Source organism: Spinacia oleracea, chromosome 1 (assembly GCF_020520425.1).
Source record: "Spinacia oleracea cultivar Varoflay chromosome 1, BTI_SOV_V1, whole genome shotgun sequence".
NCBI classification, from domain to species: Eukaryota; Viridiplantae; Streptophyta; class Magnoliopsida; order Caryophyllales; family Amaranthaceae; genus Spinacia; species Spinacia oleracea.
This window is the reverse complement of record NC_079487.1, coordinates 90077037-90092358: the sequence shown is the minus strand read 5'-3', so window position 1 is coordinate 90092358 and position 15322 is coordinate 90077037. Positions and strand designations below refer to the sequence as shown.

The window sequence follows — 15322 nt, the reverse complement described above, 5'->3', positions numbered from 1 at the left end:
TTTCTCCCCCTCCTAACAATCACAGATTTTGGGAAGAAGCTAGTATTATGATCCCTTACTTAATTCAATTAGACCTAGCTAGCTCTAGCCATCCAAAATGCCTCTTCTTGCTCATAAATGAGGTTCAACTCAATAGATAGAAGCTCATTTAGTTCAAGAAGATGCCTACATGAAGGTCTAGTTTCTAGGACTTTTTGAACACCACTTAGCCTAGCAGAGATAAATTTCCTTTTTTTTTGAAGATATTACTAATATTGTCCTTAACCCAATAAGAGATAATTTTACTGATTTGATTAAGTTTAGAAGCAAATTAAGAATTATCTACATTCCAATTAGAATCCACCATGTTTGAAAAACCCGGTTGAGAATACCACAATGGTTCCACTTTAAAACTGGTTGCAATGTGAAGATAGGGCAACAATTGGATTAGCAAGCAGTTTAATTGGATTGTGTTCAGAGGAGTCTCTGGTTAGGGTATGAACATCAGTATTAGGAAACATATTCAGCCAATGCCTATTAACCCATGTGCACGCCCTATCTAACCTTTGAAAGATATGAGTTTTCTTCCTTTTGTTAGACCATGTGAACTTATTACCCACACATCCAACATCACACATATCACATGCATCCATTGCAACATCAAATTTATCCACTCTTTTTTGTTTAATAGGGCGACCTCCTAATTTTTTTTAACTGACAAGTTACTTTATTAAAATCCCCCATCATAACCCAAGGCATAGACATATGCACAAACATGTTACTCAAGTCATACCAAGTTTACTACTTTGTATTTACTACTCCCTCCGTTTCTTTTTGTTTGTTACATATTCCTTTTAGGGTGTTTCACAATGTTTGTTACGTGGGAGAATATTTCCTTTTATAAATTTATTATATTGTCATTTTTTGTGCCAACTTTTAATTTTAATTGGTCCAATTTTTTCAACTCATTAAATTTCTTTACAATTTCCCAAGTATGTTAAGTTAGCAATCTGTGTGCTTTTCCATTATTGGTTCATTTTGATAAATAGAATAATCTTATTGGTTGTTGTAATGATTAGTGGATTGAGATTTTACTTGGGTTTATTTTTTTAATAAAAAAGAAAAAGAATATTTATTATACATTAATAAATGTGCAAAAGTCTAAACGTAAGAAATAAAAAGAAACGGAGGGAGCACCTTATGAAAAAAATTTCCCTCAAAAAAAACTACCTTATGAAAATTTTATTTAAAACTACTACCTTAAAGTTCCAATTTTTTTTTTATTTACTACCACTTTACTGTTTTCTAATTTTAAAATTAACATATCTCTTTCGTTTCTTAATAGTTTAAAGTGATTCAAAGTTCATTATTTTCCTTTTTCTATAGGAATTTCGTTTCTTAATAGTTTCTAAAGTGATTCAAAGTTCATTATTTTCCACTTTACTGTTTTCTAATTTTAAAACAATTTGTTTGGAGTAATTCATAAATATTTTAAGAATTTACATATAATATTTAATTCGTTTTACCTTTTACAAAATATTAAAAGCAAGATCCCTGTGGAATCCTTATTACACATACATGAGAATAATTGATTTTAAATGACTTAAAATGATTAAGAAACGAAAGAGATATCTCAATTTTAAAATGAGAAAACTGTAAAGTGGTAGTAAATAATAAAAAATTGAAACTTTAAGGTAGTAATTTAAAATAAATTTTTTATAAAGTAGTAAATACAAAAAGTGGTGTATTTTTAAGGTAGTAAATACCAAAAAATCAGTTTTTAAAACAAATAAAAAACGTATTGTACATATTATGCATAAACGATTTGCGATTTGGTTTGGTTTCAAACTTTCAAAAACGTACCAAACCAATCCATAAATTACGGTTTGAAATAATTCTCTAACTAAACCATAATTCAGAAACCGTAAACCAAACCGCTAAAATACGATTTGGTATACGATTTGTGCAGTTCATACCAAACTCTAAACACCCTAGATTCGAGGAACTCTGATCCATGGGTAAATGTTTTAGATCTTACGAAGCATTGTACTCCCTCCGTCTATTTTTGTTCTTTACATTTGGTATTTTGCACGCGTTTTAACTACTACTCCCTCCGTCTCTTTTTGTTCTTTACGTTTTCCTGTTTGGGTATTTCAAAATTTTCTTTACATTTCCTTTTATATTATCACATTAATGACTTAGTATTCTATCAAAATTTGTATCCAAATATTATTTTAACCAATTAAATCCATTAGGTCATTTAATCTTTCACTCTTTTCCATTGTGACATTAAATTTTTCCTATTTCCCAATATCAGAATTTTGATAAAAGTGAAAACATTATAAATAAACGTAATTTATCTAGTTTAAATAAAAAAATTGAGGAATCTCGATGCAAATTAATTAATCGTTAAAACGCGTGAAAAATACCAAACGTAAAGAACAAAAAGAGACGGAGGGAGTAATTAATGTGAATTGAGATTCCTCTATTTTTTTTATTTAAACAAGGCACATAACGTTTATTTATAATGTTCTTTTATCAAAATTCTGATATGGGAAACGAGAAAAAAAAATAATGTCCCAATGGAAAAATGTTAGAGATTAAAAACCCAATTAGTTTAATTGGTTAGAATAATCATTGGACACAAATTTTGATAGAATATTAAAACATTTATGTGATAATATAAAAAGAAATGTAAAGAACACTAAAACATAACAACGTAAAGAACAAAAAGAGACGGAAAAAGTAGTACGTATAAGCTAGGTAAATTACAAAATTGTTGGTCTCAATAAAAACATGCATGATTCCAAGAGGCAAGTGTTTTCACTTACCAATATTTGGTTAGGGATTCATGAAGTTGTCTAGTTAGACGTCCGAGTAAAGCTAGAAAGATGTTTGAAAAATCCTGGGACTTCCGGACTTGGGAACTCCATTGCACTTAATCCGACTACGCACTCGTGCTGTCTTGGTAAGTTAGACCTTAGCTTATAGAAACATGCATTTTGGTTCAAACCTTCATGGTCTATGTTATCAACAAAATACGAGGTACAGAGTATTAATTATTTTAAACTTATGTGTGTGTCTTAACTTTTTTTTTTTTCTAAAAAAAATCTTTGAATTGCAGATTGAGCATTATCGTAGTGGTTCAAATGTAAATAAAATGAGAAGTTTGAATAGAATAATTTTTTTTATTGGAATACTTCACATAAACTAAAATTTTAAAGTACTTTTATTTCTTAGAAGGGACCTAAAGTTTGGAGGAACTATATTCCAATCTTAGATATGTTTTGACAAAAACATATCAGATTAAAATAAGTTCAAAAATGGTACTCAAAAGCTCAAAAATGATACTCAAAAATTTAAAAATTGTACTCATAAGTTCAAAAATGGTACTTAAAGGCTCAAAAATTGTACTCATAAGTTCAAAAATGGTGTTCATTTCTCAAATATTGGTACTCAAAAATTTTCAAAATAATGGTGCAATTACCACCGTGCCCTCAGATATGTGTTTGGAGGCACATAATATCTGATATGGGCCTCTCCGGCCTCCTAAAGTTTGTTCCAACCGGGTAACATACTACTACCTCAATTCATATTGATTTTGACACTTTTCATTTTAGTTTGTTTCATCACATATACGTAGTATATACTTTATATCTATACTAATATATTAAAAGGCGTTCTTAAAAACGTATACGTGTCACGTATATCTCTCCTTATTACGCCACGTCACCACTAATCAGCATCATGACATGTCATTGACAACCAAAAAACATGTAACCAAGGATCGAACACCAGACCTCTTTGTTAAAAGTTCAACATCCAACCATCTTAACCAACTACAAATTGTGTTATATATTCTATATAAACATTTATGATCTTTTCATAATAAATAACCAATTGAATAGAAGTGAATGCAAAAAAAGGGAATGATTATTCAATTTATAAATGCATAGTTATTACTTTTCTAGATTAAATCTCAAAAAAAAAAAAAACTTAGGGTAATAGAACGTCATAACGAGTAAGTGGTTGAATAATTATAGAACATATTACATGTACTCAGGGTAATAGAGCGTGGAGTTTCAGCTTGGGAAGGTTGTTAATCGGCCACTAATCTTGTGTGTAACCCCATAATTCTATGACGACCCATCATCTACATGGACACATATTTAAAACAAATAAATCCGAATAAAAGTCAAAACCCGGGGCAACGCCCGGGCCACACACTAGTTGTGTTTTATATGGAGTGTTTTTTTTGGACATGAAAATGTATTATCTTACCCTACAAAATATACGTCTTTCACCCATTTTTTTTTTATAAAATTCATTTTTTTCTTACACCCACCTTCTCCCACCATTTCCAGCTCTTACTATATCCATAATCTATTATATCAAAAGGTATTGTACGTGCACAAAGTGTATAATAAATTTATGGTACATCGGACAAAATTTTATCTAGATTTGGTCATTCTTAACATGCTTTGATTAACTTTTATATTATGATTTTTTTTAATGGATAAAGGTTACATATAGTTACTTTTATGCTATCCGTTCCTGAAAGTTTTTTACGCTTTCCGTTTAAGTCCGTTCATGAAAGTTCTTTACACTTATGCTTTATTCTATTTTTGGAATACAATGTTTACAATTATACTCTCTATTATGATTTTTTTATTCATCAACTTGCAACATTTATTGGTCCACTTGCATAATTACTCCCTCCGTCCCGGAATACTCGCAACGCTTCGACTGGACACGCTTGACAATGTACAACTTTGACCACCAATATCTTTAACTACATATTATAAAAACTTATAAAAAATTAATATTTTGAAAATATATATTAAGATGAAGCCAACAATATATTATATACTAACATTTGTTTTCATATACTTGAAATAAAATAGGGTCAAAGTGAATTATGTGAATAGTGCAAAAAGTCAAACCGTTTCAAGTATTCCGGGACAGAGGGAGTATACCCTATATTTTGATTATTTTTACTCATTTACTTTACCACTTAAACAAGATGTCGCTTTCACCCACCTCCAAATAACTGCCCACTTGTTCACCATCTCGTTTACCTTAATTCGCGTGAAAATAGTAACCGTAAAGAACATATAAGAACGGAGGTAGTATGTTATTAGCGATCTTAAAAGGTAATTTTATTAAAGCGGGAAATTTTATCCCTAAAAAATAGATAACTTTTATATTATATCAAGATAACTATTAAACATTTTACCTTAACTTTTACTCAGATATATAATATTTATTATACACCACCTTTAAATAAAAATTTGTGTTATTATAGTCATCCATCTTTTACACACTTTATCACATTTATCTATGTTTATGCAAATAGTAAATGTAAATATCATTATAAAACGAAAATAATACATTTTATATTGATGTATTGTACACAATCTTTTTATTTACGACGTTTTGACTCTTTAAATTTTTTTTACCATAGACAAAGTTATATAATAAAGCTATATATGTAGGTTGAAATCTTGTTTAGTTAAAATATGTCAAATTATTTAGAAATTAGGAGTACATCATAAATGTTAATTTGTTTTCCCTAAAAAAAAAATATTCGATTTCAGGTGTACGTACATGCTACCTCCGTTTCAAAAAGATCTTTACAGTTACTATTTGCACGAATTCCAATGCAATATTTAACTACTAATATATCCAATTTCGTATGTGAAAAAATTATAAAAATTTGATATTCTGAAAATACATTTCGAGACCAATCTAACAAGATCTTACTTGTAACGTTTTGATGTATATAATGGTGAGAATTTACGGTCAAAGTTTTTATACTTTCGACACATTTTCGAAAGCGTAAAGAACTTTCTGAAACGGAGGTATTTAATCTGTTTTTGTTGTTGAAATAATTTAGCTTCTGCGAGTATATATTCTTTAGTCTTTACCCTTGACCGATCTTCTTAAATTGTAATGATACAGTCCGGGCACCAGGCAGCGCACCACGAAACTAGTTTGTCCTTACAAAGAATTGAAGACCTTAGCTTTCTCACGAGTCATAATCATCAAAGAAGACGCTAAAATTCAGGAAGATGTCGCCTGCAGCTAGCTGGCCCATAATCACTTAACCCTTCTACACCATCAATAACAATGCTTATTTCATTATATCGTATAGTACCATTGTACATAGAGTACTATCCTTTGTAATCGGAAAATGTTATTTGTAATCCAATGATCGTAAATAACCACATAAAAATGAAAGCTATTAAGTACGGAACATTTGATTGTATGATCAAGCATTAACAACGTATTGTTTCTCGCATTCTAGAACTAATGTCATTACTCGTTTTACTTTTTGTAATTAATTTAACTAAATTAATTTGTGTAAAAAGAGCCACAAATTTTAGATCACAAATTTTAAGTACATCCTAAACAAGTCCAACTAAACTAGTTGATATCTACATAATTTAACTAAAATAATGATCCAACAAAATCCGTAGAATTATAGGAAATGCAGCTAGTGGGTACGAGTACTAGACTACTAAGGAGTAATCCGTAGTGTAGAGTAGTAGGGAGGGGAAACGGAACAGTAAGCACAGAGGCCGAGTGAATTGTTGGAGTGAATGCCGAATGGAGTAGTTGCTTAAGCTAATACAGTACTCCCTCCGTCCCGGAATACTCGACCCGGTTTGACCGGCACAGAGTTTAAGGGACTTGAATTGAATTATTTAATTTAATAGGTAATAGTTGATAGTGGGGTATTATTTTAATGTAGTTAGTGGGAGGTGGGTTAAGATGTGGGGTTGGGGGAGAGTAGGGTTGAATTTTTAATTATTTTTTGTATGGAGTAGGGGGTAGGTGGGTTAATAGGGGTGGAGTGAGAAATAATATAATATTGTTAGAATATTTCCATTTTTAGAAACAGGTCAAGTATTAAGGGACGGCCCGATAAGGAAAACAGGTCAAGTATTCTGGGACGGAGGGAGTACATACATAGACCATAGTCCTTATGAGTGAGTTTTCTGGGTCAGATTTGAGCATCATACCGTCCAGGAAGTAAAAACCCGATGTTTTGATGTTTTTTAAAAATATAACAGCAAAAAATACAATAAAATTGTATTATTTTTTTTGCTGTTACAATAAACAATTTCCTTTTCTCCCAAATCCCCACTACCAAACAAAGTCTAAAATGGTATTTTTTTAACGAAATGATACTCTTTTTAACGAAAGGTAATTTTTTTTTAATGAAATGACACTCTTTTTTTAAAAGAAATGGTAGATATTTTTAACGAAATGACGCTAATGTGTTAGCTCACACATCACAGATTCACAGCATGCCGCCTCGCTGTTCCCTCATATCATCATTTGAGACAGGTGAAACTAAGTCCGAGTCTGAGGCAGTACATATTACGAAGTAAGTATAGTTTAGTGTTAATTTGGTTTATTAATAAGGAGCATCGTGATGATATGTTTTCTTGTGGGAGCTCTGAGCAGGATTCAGGAGTCTGAGAAGGAGAGCTGAGTCTAAGGAGTCAGGGCTCAGGAGGGTAAAAACTTTCCCTTTTGTTTTACATTCTCAGGACTCAGAAAGATTACTACAGTACGTATTTCAGTCCACTTTTACATTTATTTACTCCACCCTTTTTCTTCATTCTGTCCCTCTCATGCACAGAAACTGTCTCTCTCTCACACACACACAATCTTTATCACCTCATCTATCCTTTTATGATACACTAGACTCTTTCTTTTATCTTTTCTTTATCATAAAATAACAGTAATCATATGACATGGGGTATTTATAGAGTCACAATTATATTACTGGGGCTGTCTCGCCTGTGGACTGTGGTACCTATCTAGTATTATTCAGATAATAAAATTTCAGAAGCTAATTAAATGAGTGATCCACCTTACTGCAACTCCAATATCTTCACAAAATGCTTCAACTTCATCCCTCTTCATCATTCTCATGCTTCTACTGCTGCTACTACTACTACTGCACTTCCTAATTCGTCTTCTTCTTCTTCTTATCTCTTTAATAATGATACTACTTCTACTTATCCTCCTCCATTTGATAATGGTGGCGGCTTATTGGACTTGAATGCTAATATTAATACTAATAATGATATAATCTTCAACAACACCAACAACAACATATATCATCATCAACAATTTTCATTCCCTTCACCCCCTCAGAGAGAGGCTCTTCCTCTTCTCAACACCCTAATTGGGCCGACAAGAGTCACTCATGCTCATCATCATCATCATCAACAACAACATCATCAACATCATCATCATCATCATCATCATCACCATGGTGGTGAGCAAGAACATCAAATGATGATGTCCAGCTCGAGCCCTAATTTATCAATGACAAGCACAACAGATGATGACGAGAGTATGACAGTTTCTCTTCGCATAGGGCTACCCACACAGCCCTCTTCTTCTTATGCGTATGCAGATGCAGGTGCAGAACACAAGGAAGATGAGTGTTCGGCAGTGGTTTACCCTAATTCAGATGCAGATGGAGATGCAGATGATGTTGATCTTCTTCCTCTTTCTCCGCCTAAATTAGACCACCAGACTACCCAGATTCAAACCCAAGGAGTAGGACTACAATATTGGATACCTACCCCGTCGCAGATACTTATTGGTCCTACCCAATTTTCTTGTCCTCTTTGTTCCAAAACCTTCAACAGGTATAATAATCTCCAGGTATGTCATATAAACCCCTCTTTTCCTTTTTCGGTTCAAGTTTTTTAAACCCTAAACCTAAATTTAATCCCATCAAATTACACTATCTTGTTTCTTTCAAATGTTTTAATCTTGGGTCAATTTTTCTTGGGCTTTAATTAAGATGCACCTTCTTGTTTGATAAAAAATATATTTTTTCTTATAGATTTGGATATATAAACACTGTTGTTAATATCTACGGTGTGAATTATCTTTTTAATTCTTTTATAATTTTTACTGATACTTCCTCCGTCTTTTAATACTCGCAACGTTTGGACTTATAAAACATAGTCATGTGGGATCTTGTTAGAATCGTCTCAATGTAAATTTTCAAAATATCAACTTTTTATAATTTTTGCATAAAGAGAATTTAAGATATAAATTATCAAAGTTATGCATTGGCATGCGTGAAACTAACAAACGTTGCGAGTATTAAAAGACGGAGGAAGTATATAATTGCATCTATTCAAGGTTAAACTATTGCATGAGCAAGTGTGTCAGTTATAAATAAGTGACTTTCATATATATATATATATATGTATGGGTTTAAAGATTATAAGAGATTTCATAAGAATGGCGACTGGGAAGATAGTCTTCTTAAAATTGTCCACTTTCCTTTTCTTCTGAAATTTGAGAATTTGATATTGATATGAAACATCCTATGGAATATAATGTTGTACGGTTGTCGACAATTAGATTACATGAAAGTTGTTTAATTGACAAAATGCAAGAAATGCGGCTTGTGACAAATGAATTTCCTCTGAAAATTGAGTGTTACGTCCTTGTCTAATTGAAATTTTTTGAATTAAGTCTGTAGTCTTCCAAATAAATCATGATAGTTTAATGATATGAAATTCCATATAAATTGTTTCTTCTTTTCTTTTATAATTAAGATAATGTACGTTCTAGCATCTAAATCTCTATGACTGGCTTGAAATTAAGTTGTACACATGTACGGAGTACTTTGTTGTTAGTGTATCAAGTGCTGTTACAACGCATATATATATGGATAAAATATATTGTGTATTATGATTACAAGAACTTGTATCTTTAACAACAACCTAATTACGACGGGTCAAGTATCACGTCGCAAAAGCCTTTTGCGACGGAGCTAACAATCAAACAAAGAAGGGAAAAACCATCGCAAATGTCTTTTAAGACGGGTTAACGACGAGATTTTCCATTAACAACGGTCCCCTTTTATGATGGATTGATGATAGGAAAATCCCGTCATTAATCAACGATTATTGGCCTTTAGCGACGAGATTTCAATTTCCATCGTTAATGGTACAATTTTTTGTAGTGCGGAGTCTTGTGCACTAGGTACTTATCCACTTATTATACATTGAAATTTCTGAATACTTGGATCACATGTTAGCTAGTCCTGCTAACATATTATTTTAAAGAATTTAGTTAATTAATTTGATTAATGTAGGTGGTTGCTAATTGTGTATATTGTTGAATTGATTAAATAGATGCACATGTGGGGGCATGGTTCTCAATACAGAAGAGGGCCAGAATCACTGAAGGGTACCCAACCAACGCCGATGCTAAGAGTCCCATGCTATTGTTGTGCTCCTGGATGCAAACACAACATAGAGCACCCAAGAGCACGGCCTCTAAAGGATTTTAGAACTCTGCAAACACACTACAAAAGAAAACACGGAGTGAAGCCTTTCATGTGCAGGAAATGTGGCAAGGCATTTGCAGTGAAAGGGGACTGGAGAACCCATGAAAAGAACTGTGGAAGGGTATGGTATTGTGTATGTGGCTCCGACTTTAAGCACAAAAGGTCTTTAAAAGACCACATTAAGGCCTTTGGTCATGGTCATTTTGCCTTTGGTGCTAATGGCTTGGAAGAATGCTTTGATGAAGCTCATGTTTCAGATGCTGATTCTAACTTATGATTCACAGTTCGTTAATATTGATATAAGTGTAGTACTCCGTACGTGTTTTCCACCAGCTGTCTTTTTCAATTGTTAACTTAATGACTTTGTGTATATGTTGTATAATTAAGTTGTTATTCGGGCTTTGTTAACGTGCTCTAGCTCTAGCTCTAGCTACTTAATTGCTGCGCAGATTGCCTTTTTTTTGTTTTTATTATTTATTAGGATTACTTATATTTTTGTACTATGATTACTTATATTTTTGTACTATGATGTCACATTGATAAACCATATTTGGCAACGTTAAGAAAACATTAAAATGAAATTCAATCACATATTCACATGATTTGTACACCCACCCATACAACGAAAATGACGAATAATAATGGTACATCACCTCATTCACTGTGAGGGCCGGGTTAGGCATTGGCCGGTAATTCATCTTTCCTGGTACGGAGTATAATTTATTTTGTCATATACTCCGATCCTCTCCATCCATTCCTTTTGTTTTGCTCCAATGTCATTTAAGACATGATTTAAGGATTTTTAAACCCGATCTTTTAAGCTTTTGGCACGTCAATTTAGGCATCTTAAAAGATAACGTGCTGAAATTTTAAGTTATCTTAAGTGATTAGAACGGTTTGTCAATCATCTCAAAACGAATATAAAGTCTTGATCTATGCTAATATTTAAAACAAAAGTTTTTAACACAACGACGCCACGTGTCATCGCATTAATTTTTTATTATTTTTTGTAAATCCATATTTTATTTGGTCCACGACTTATTTTTTCTCATCTTCTCCTTAATGCTTTTCTCATACAATTAATTCGTTTGTTTCACATTCCAAATTCAATTTTTCCACACTCCAAATGCATCATTTTCTATTGTTTCAAAATTTCGTACCGTTTCCTATACTATAGACAATATAAGTAAAATTTTAAATTAAAACATCCATCCATGCATTGTACGGGATAAAAATTCATTGACTTAAATTGAGAAGTTACTTTGAGTAACGTTTCAATTTAAAGCCCTTCAATTTTCATGTATTTTACCTTAATTTTTTTATTTAAAACAATTATTTTAAATATTTCAGCTGATCAGGTACCTTATTAGTTTCTTCACCTTATCAGTTTCAACTACAACTTTTCCAGTTTCATCTAACTTATCAGTTTCAGCTACTCCCTCCGTATTTTAAAAAGAGATACACTTTGATCGGTACATAGTTTTAGGAGAGTGAATTGAGTTTATATATTAAAATAAGATAAAAGTGAGGTAGTGTGTGAATTATTTATTATAGTAAAAAGATGATGTGAGTAAGTGTAGGGACCACAAGAAAGAGAGAAATATTAATATAACTAGTTTTTGGGCCCGTTCGATGAACGGACTGGTTATATGTTGGTCGGGTAATGGAATTTAGAAGTTATGTTGTTCTTAAGTAGGTGTTAGAAGGTGTTTAAACCAAATGACAATAATTAAAACTTTAACATATGAAGTCTTGTCTTTTTAATCATTACATTTTTCTGCTTATGTTCATCTTCCCTGAAAAAATAGAGCCACTTTAAATCACTTATTACCACCAATAACATATCATTTGTACAAAGATCAAACAAATTTGAACCTGTAACAGTTTACGACTATACTCATGTTATCCAATTAAGGGAAAGACTTAACAAAGTCTAACTATTTTTTCTATACTGACAAAACTTTTCTTATAGGAGAACTAAAACTAATTGTAAGTTCCCCTAACAACAAAATTATACAAATAAAACCCACCTAAAAGTTTCAAAATGTCGATGACGATTTACCCACCTTTAATCATTTGCATGGAAACCATACATTATAAGATTATTCTTCTCAGCAAAATGAATTGCAACTAATTAAGCAAGAAAAATAAACAACATACTTCCAATGTGCTTAAGAAAAATCAAGAACAACGTGCTTAGAGAAAGATAGAGGGGGAAGGGGGGTGGTATTACAGCTTGAATTGCATGCATGAAAATAAACAATAGAAATGTCGAATTAAAGCACCCTATAATCTCATACCGTTTCAAAACGGATCAGTCAAAAAGTCTATTAGTGAGGTTAAATTTTGAATTAATGCTACAGGAGAAGGGGAGAAGATTTGGGGATTGAATTAAATTGACATTGAAAATAATTAACCTTGGAGAGTTAATGGGAAGGTGAAGAATGGGGAAGATGAAGTAGGGGACGGTAGTTTAGGCATAATCAAGTTGAGTATCATCCTAATTTTTGGTAATCCCTCCATCCCGTTTTTGTAGTCCTGATTCTATTTTAAGCGTCCCAAAATTATAATCATGTTATTCCACTTTCTCATGTACTATATTACTTAAAAATGCACTAAAAATCCAACACAACTTCTCCATGTACTATATTCCTTTATCCATGTACTCTGTATTATATTTCACTTTCTCATACAAATCAATTATCAATGTACTATATTCTAAATTTCCGTGTACTATATTACACTTTTCTTAAAACCTGTGTTTTTAGTCAAATATAGTAAATTAAAGAGACGGAGATTAGTAGTATACTACGTAATAACTAATGACAATAAAGTAGAATAATGAGTGACCATTATTTTTTTAATAACAAAAAGTAAATAGAAAGATTAATAAGATTGAGACACGTGTCATCAAAATAGTATTGCTTATGTGTCATTGAAATGGTGATGGTTATGCTTTTTAAATACTAGGTATTGATTGGAAGTGGGACCAAAACATGTCAAAAAAGAAAGTGCATCTCTTTTTAAAATACAATTGTTTAAGGAAATTGTTTTTTTAAATACGGAGGGAGTATATTTCAGTTAGTTTTGCCAAACATAGCATTAATAAGCTTTTCTTAAGGTGCAAACGCCAAAGGCGAGCTAGTAGGGATGAAAATTCAATCTGAATCCGATTCGAGTCCAACTAGATCCGACGGAAAAAAAACGATGCTAGACAAAAAGTAAAAATCCGATCCAAATTATATAGGAGGTGGAGATTGTGTAAAATCCGACGAATCCGATTACTATTGTCACTTTATCAACAACTATTTCATAATTACATACTCCTTAATGTGTTAAACCTCTTATTTTTGTGATTTTAAATGCTAAAATCACCCGACTCGATTTGAATCAAAATAATCCGATAAATATACTATGAATCCGACTTAGAAAATCCAAGTCCGGCCAGGGGTGGATCCAATATAAAGTTCGTAAAATACGACCAAATGGCATCTTTAGGCGGTGGTATACGATACATATAAGGTGGCCAATGAAGTAAATATTATAGCAAACACGCGCGCGATAACTAACGAAGCTAGTAAGGAAGAAGAAGACCCTCGCGATTGTTCTTATTGATAGATATCTATATTATTCTTTCCTATCATATGTAAAGATAGAATTAGGATTGTAAGATTGTACACCTATAAATATTGATTAATGAGAATACCCAAATCAGGGAGAATTACACTATTCTACATGGTATCATAGCCTACGGAAAATTACCCTAGTTTTCTCTGATCCTACCCCGTATCCTTCCTGCACCACACTCCCTTCTCAGCAGTTATGGTGCAGCCGTCGTCCACCTCCGATGACGACTCGGTAATTACCCCTCCTCCTCCTCCTCCTCCAACCACTTTTCACCCCACATTTTCCGTAAGTAACATCAAGAACACGATCCCCACGGTTCTTGATCAAGAAACTTCTCACTATGCGGCATGGGTAGAATACTTCCAAATTCACGTATGTTCATTCAATGTAATCGACCACATTGACCCCTTCGTTCCCCCACCTTTTGAAATAGATGATCTCACATGGAAAAGACTTGACGCCATTGTCAAACAATGGATATACGGAACCATATCCCAAGACCTTGCCCATACAATCATGAAACCGGTTGGAAGCCTTATTTCATGACAATAAAACAACCCAAGCAGTATATTTGGAAGATCAATTCACCAACACCCACCTCAAAGACTTCGCTAATGTTACCGATTATTGTCAACAGATTAAATTGCTTGCAGACCAATTGGCGGATGTCGACAATCCGATTTCGGACAAACGAATGGTTTTGCAGATGGTAAAAGGACTCACAAAAGGGGAGTAAGATATAATAGACACCATGATACAACAATCAAAACCCCTCTCGACCTTTTCTGAGGCGCGTTCCTCCTTGTAGATGGAAGAACGTCGTCGTGCGAACCAAGAAGACTATGCTGACACGCATCTTGTCGCACCAACTTCAGCATCCACGGGCAGCACCAACCCACCACCCAACAACCAACATCAGCCTGCTCGTGGTGGGGGAAACAATCGTGGTGGACGGTCGGGTCGAGGCCGCGGTAATGGAAGATGGCGTGGTGGGAAAGGCAGAGGAAGAGGGGGTGGTCGTGGGAATCAAAACTACAAAAACAACAATAATTCTGGTCATAATTCTCAGGCCTACTGGCAACAACAAACCCCGCAACAAATAGTGTGGACAAGACCTCCTCAACAATGGCCCAACCACAATACTGGGCCACAACACCATGCCTTTACCCCTCTGCTGCCACGCCATCTCAACCCAGGCCCACTCCTGGTCTCCTTGGGCCTGGCCCACGAGGCCCAAATCAGCAACAAGCGTACTCGGTCCAAGCCTACGAGTACTGGCAGCCCATGCCTCTCACCGATCTTGGAGCCGCTTTCAACTCCATGACAATGCAACCACCTGATGAACAATGGTACATGGACACGGGGGCCTCTTCTCAC

The 15322-nt window shown here is 33.4% G+C and overlaps 1 protein-coding gene across 1 annotated transcript; it reads left to right on the top strand.

Annotated features, from left to right (window-relative positions):
- The first annotated feature begins 7769 nt into the window (after positions 1-7769).
- LOC110800868 (zinc finger protein WIP5-like) lies at positions 7770-10726 on the top strand. The gene is made up of 2 exons (XM_022006194.2): positions 7770-8670; positions 10164-10726. The coding sequence occupies exons 1-2, from the start codon at positions 7852-7854 to the stop codon at positions 10593-10595; spliced, it is 1251 nt and encodes a 416-aa protein (XP_021861886.2). The 5' UTR covers positions 7770-7851; the 3' UTR covers positions 10596-10726.
- The last annotated feature ends 4596 nt before the right edge of the window (positions 10727-15322 follow it).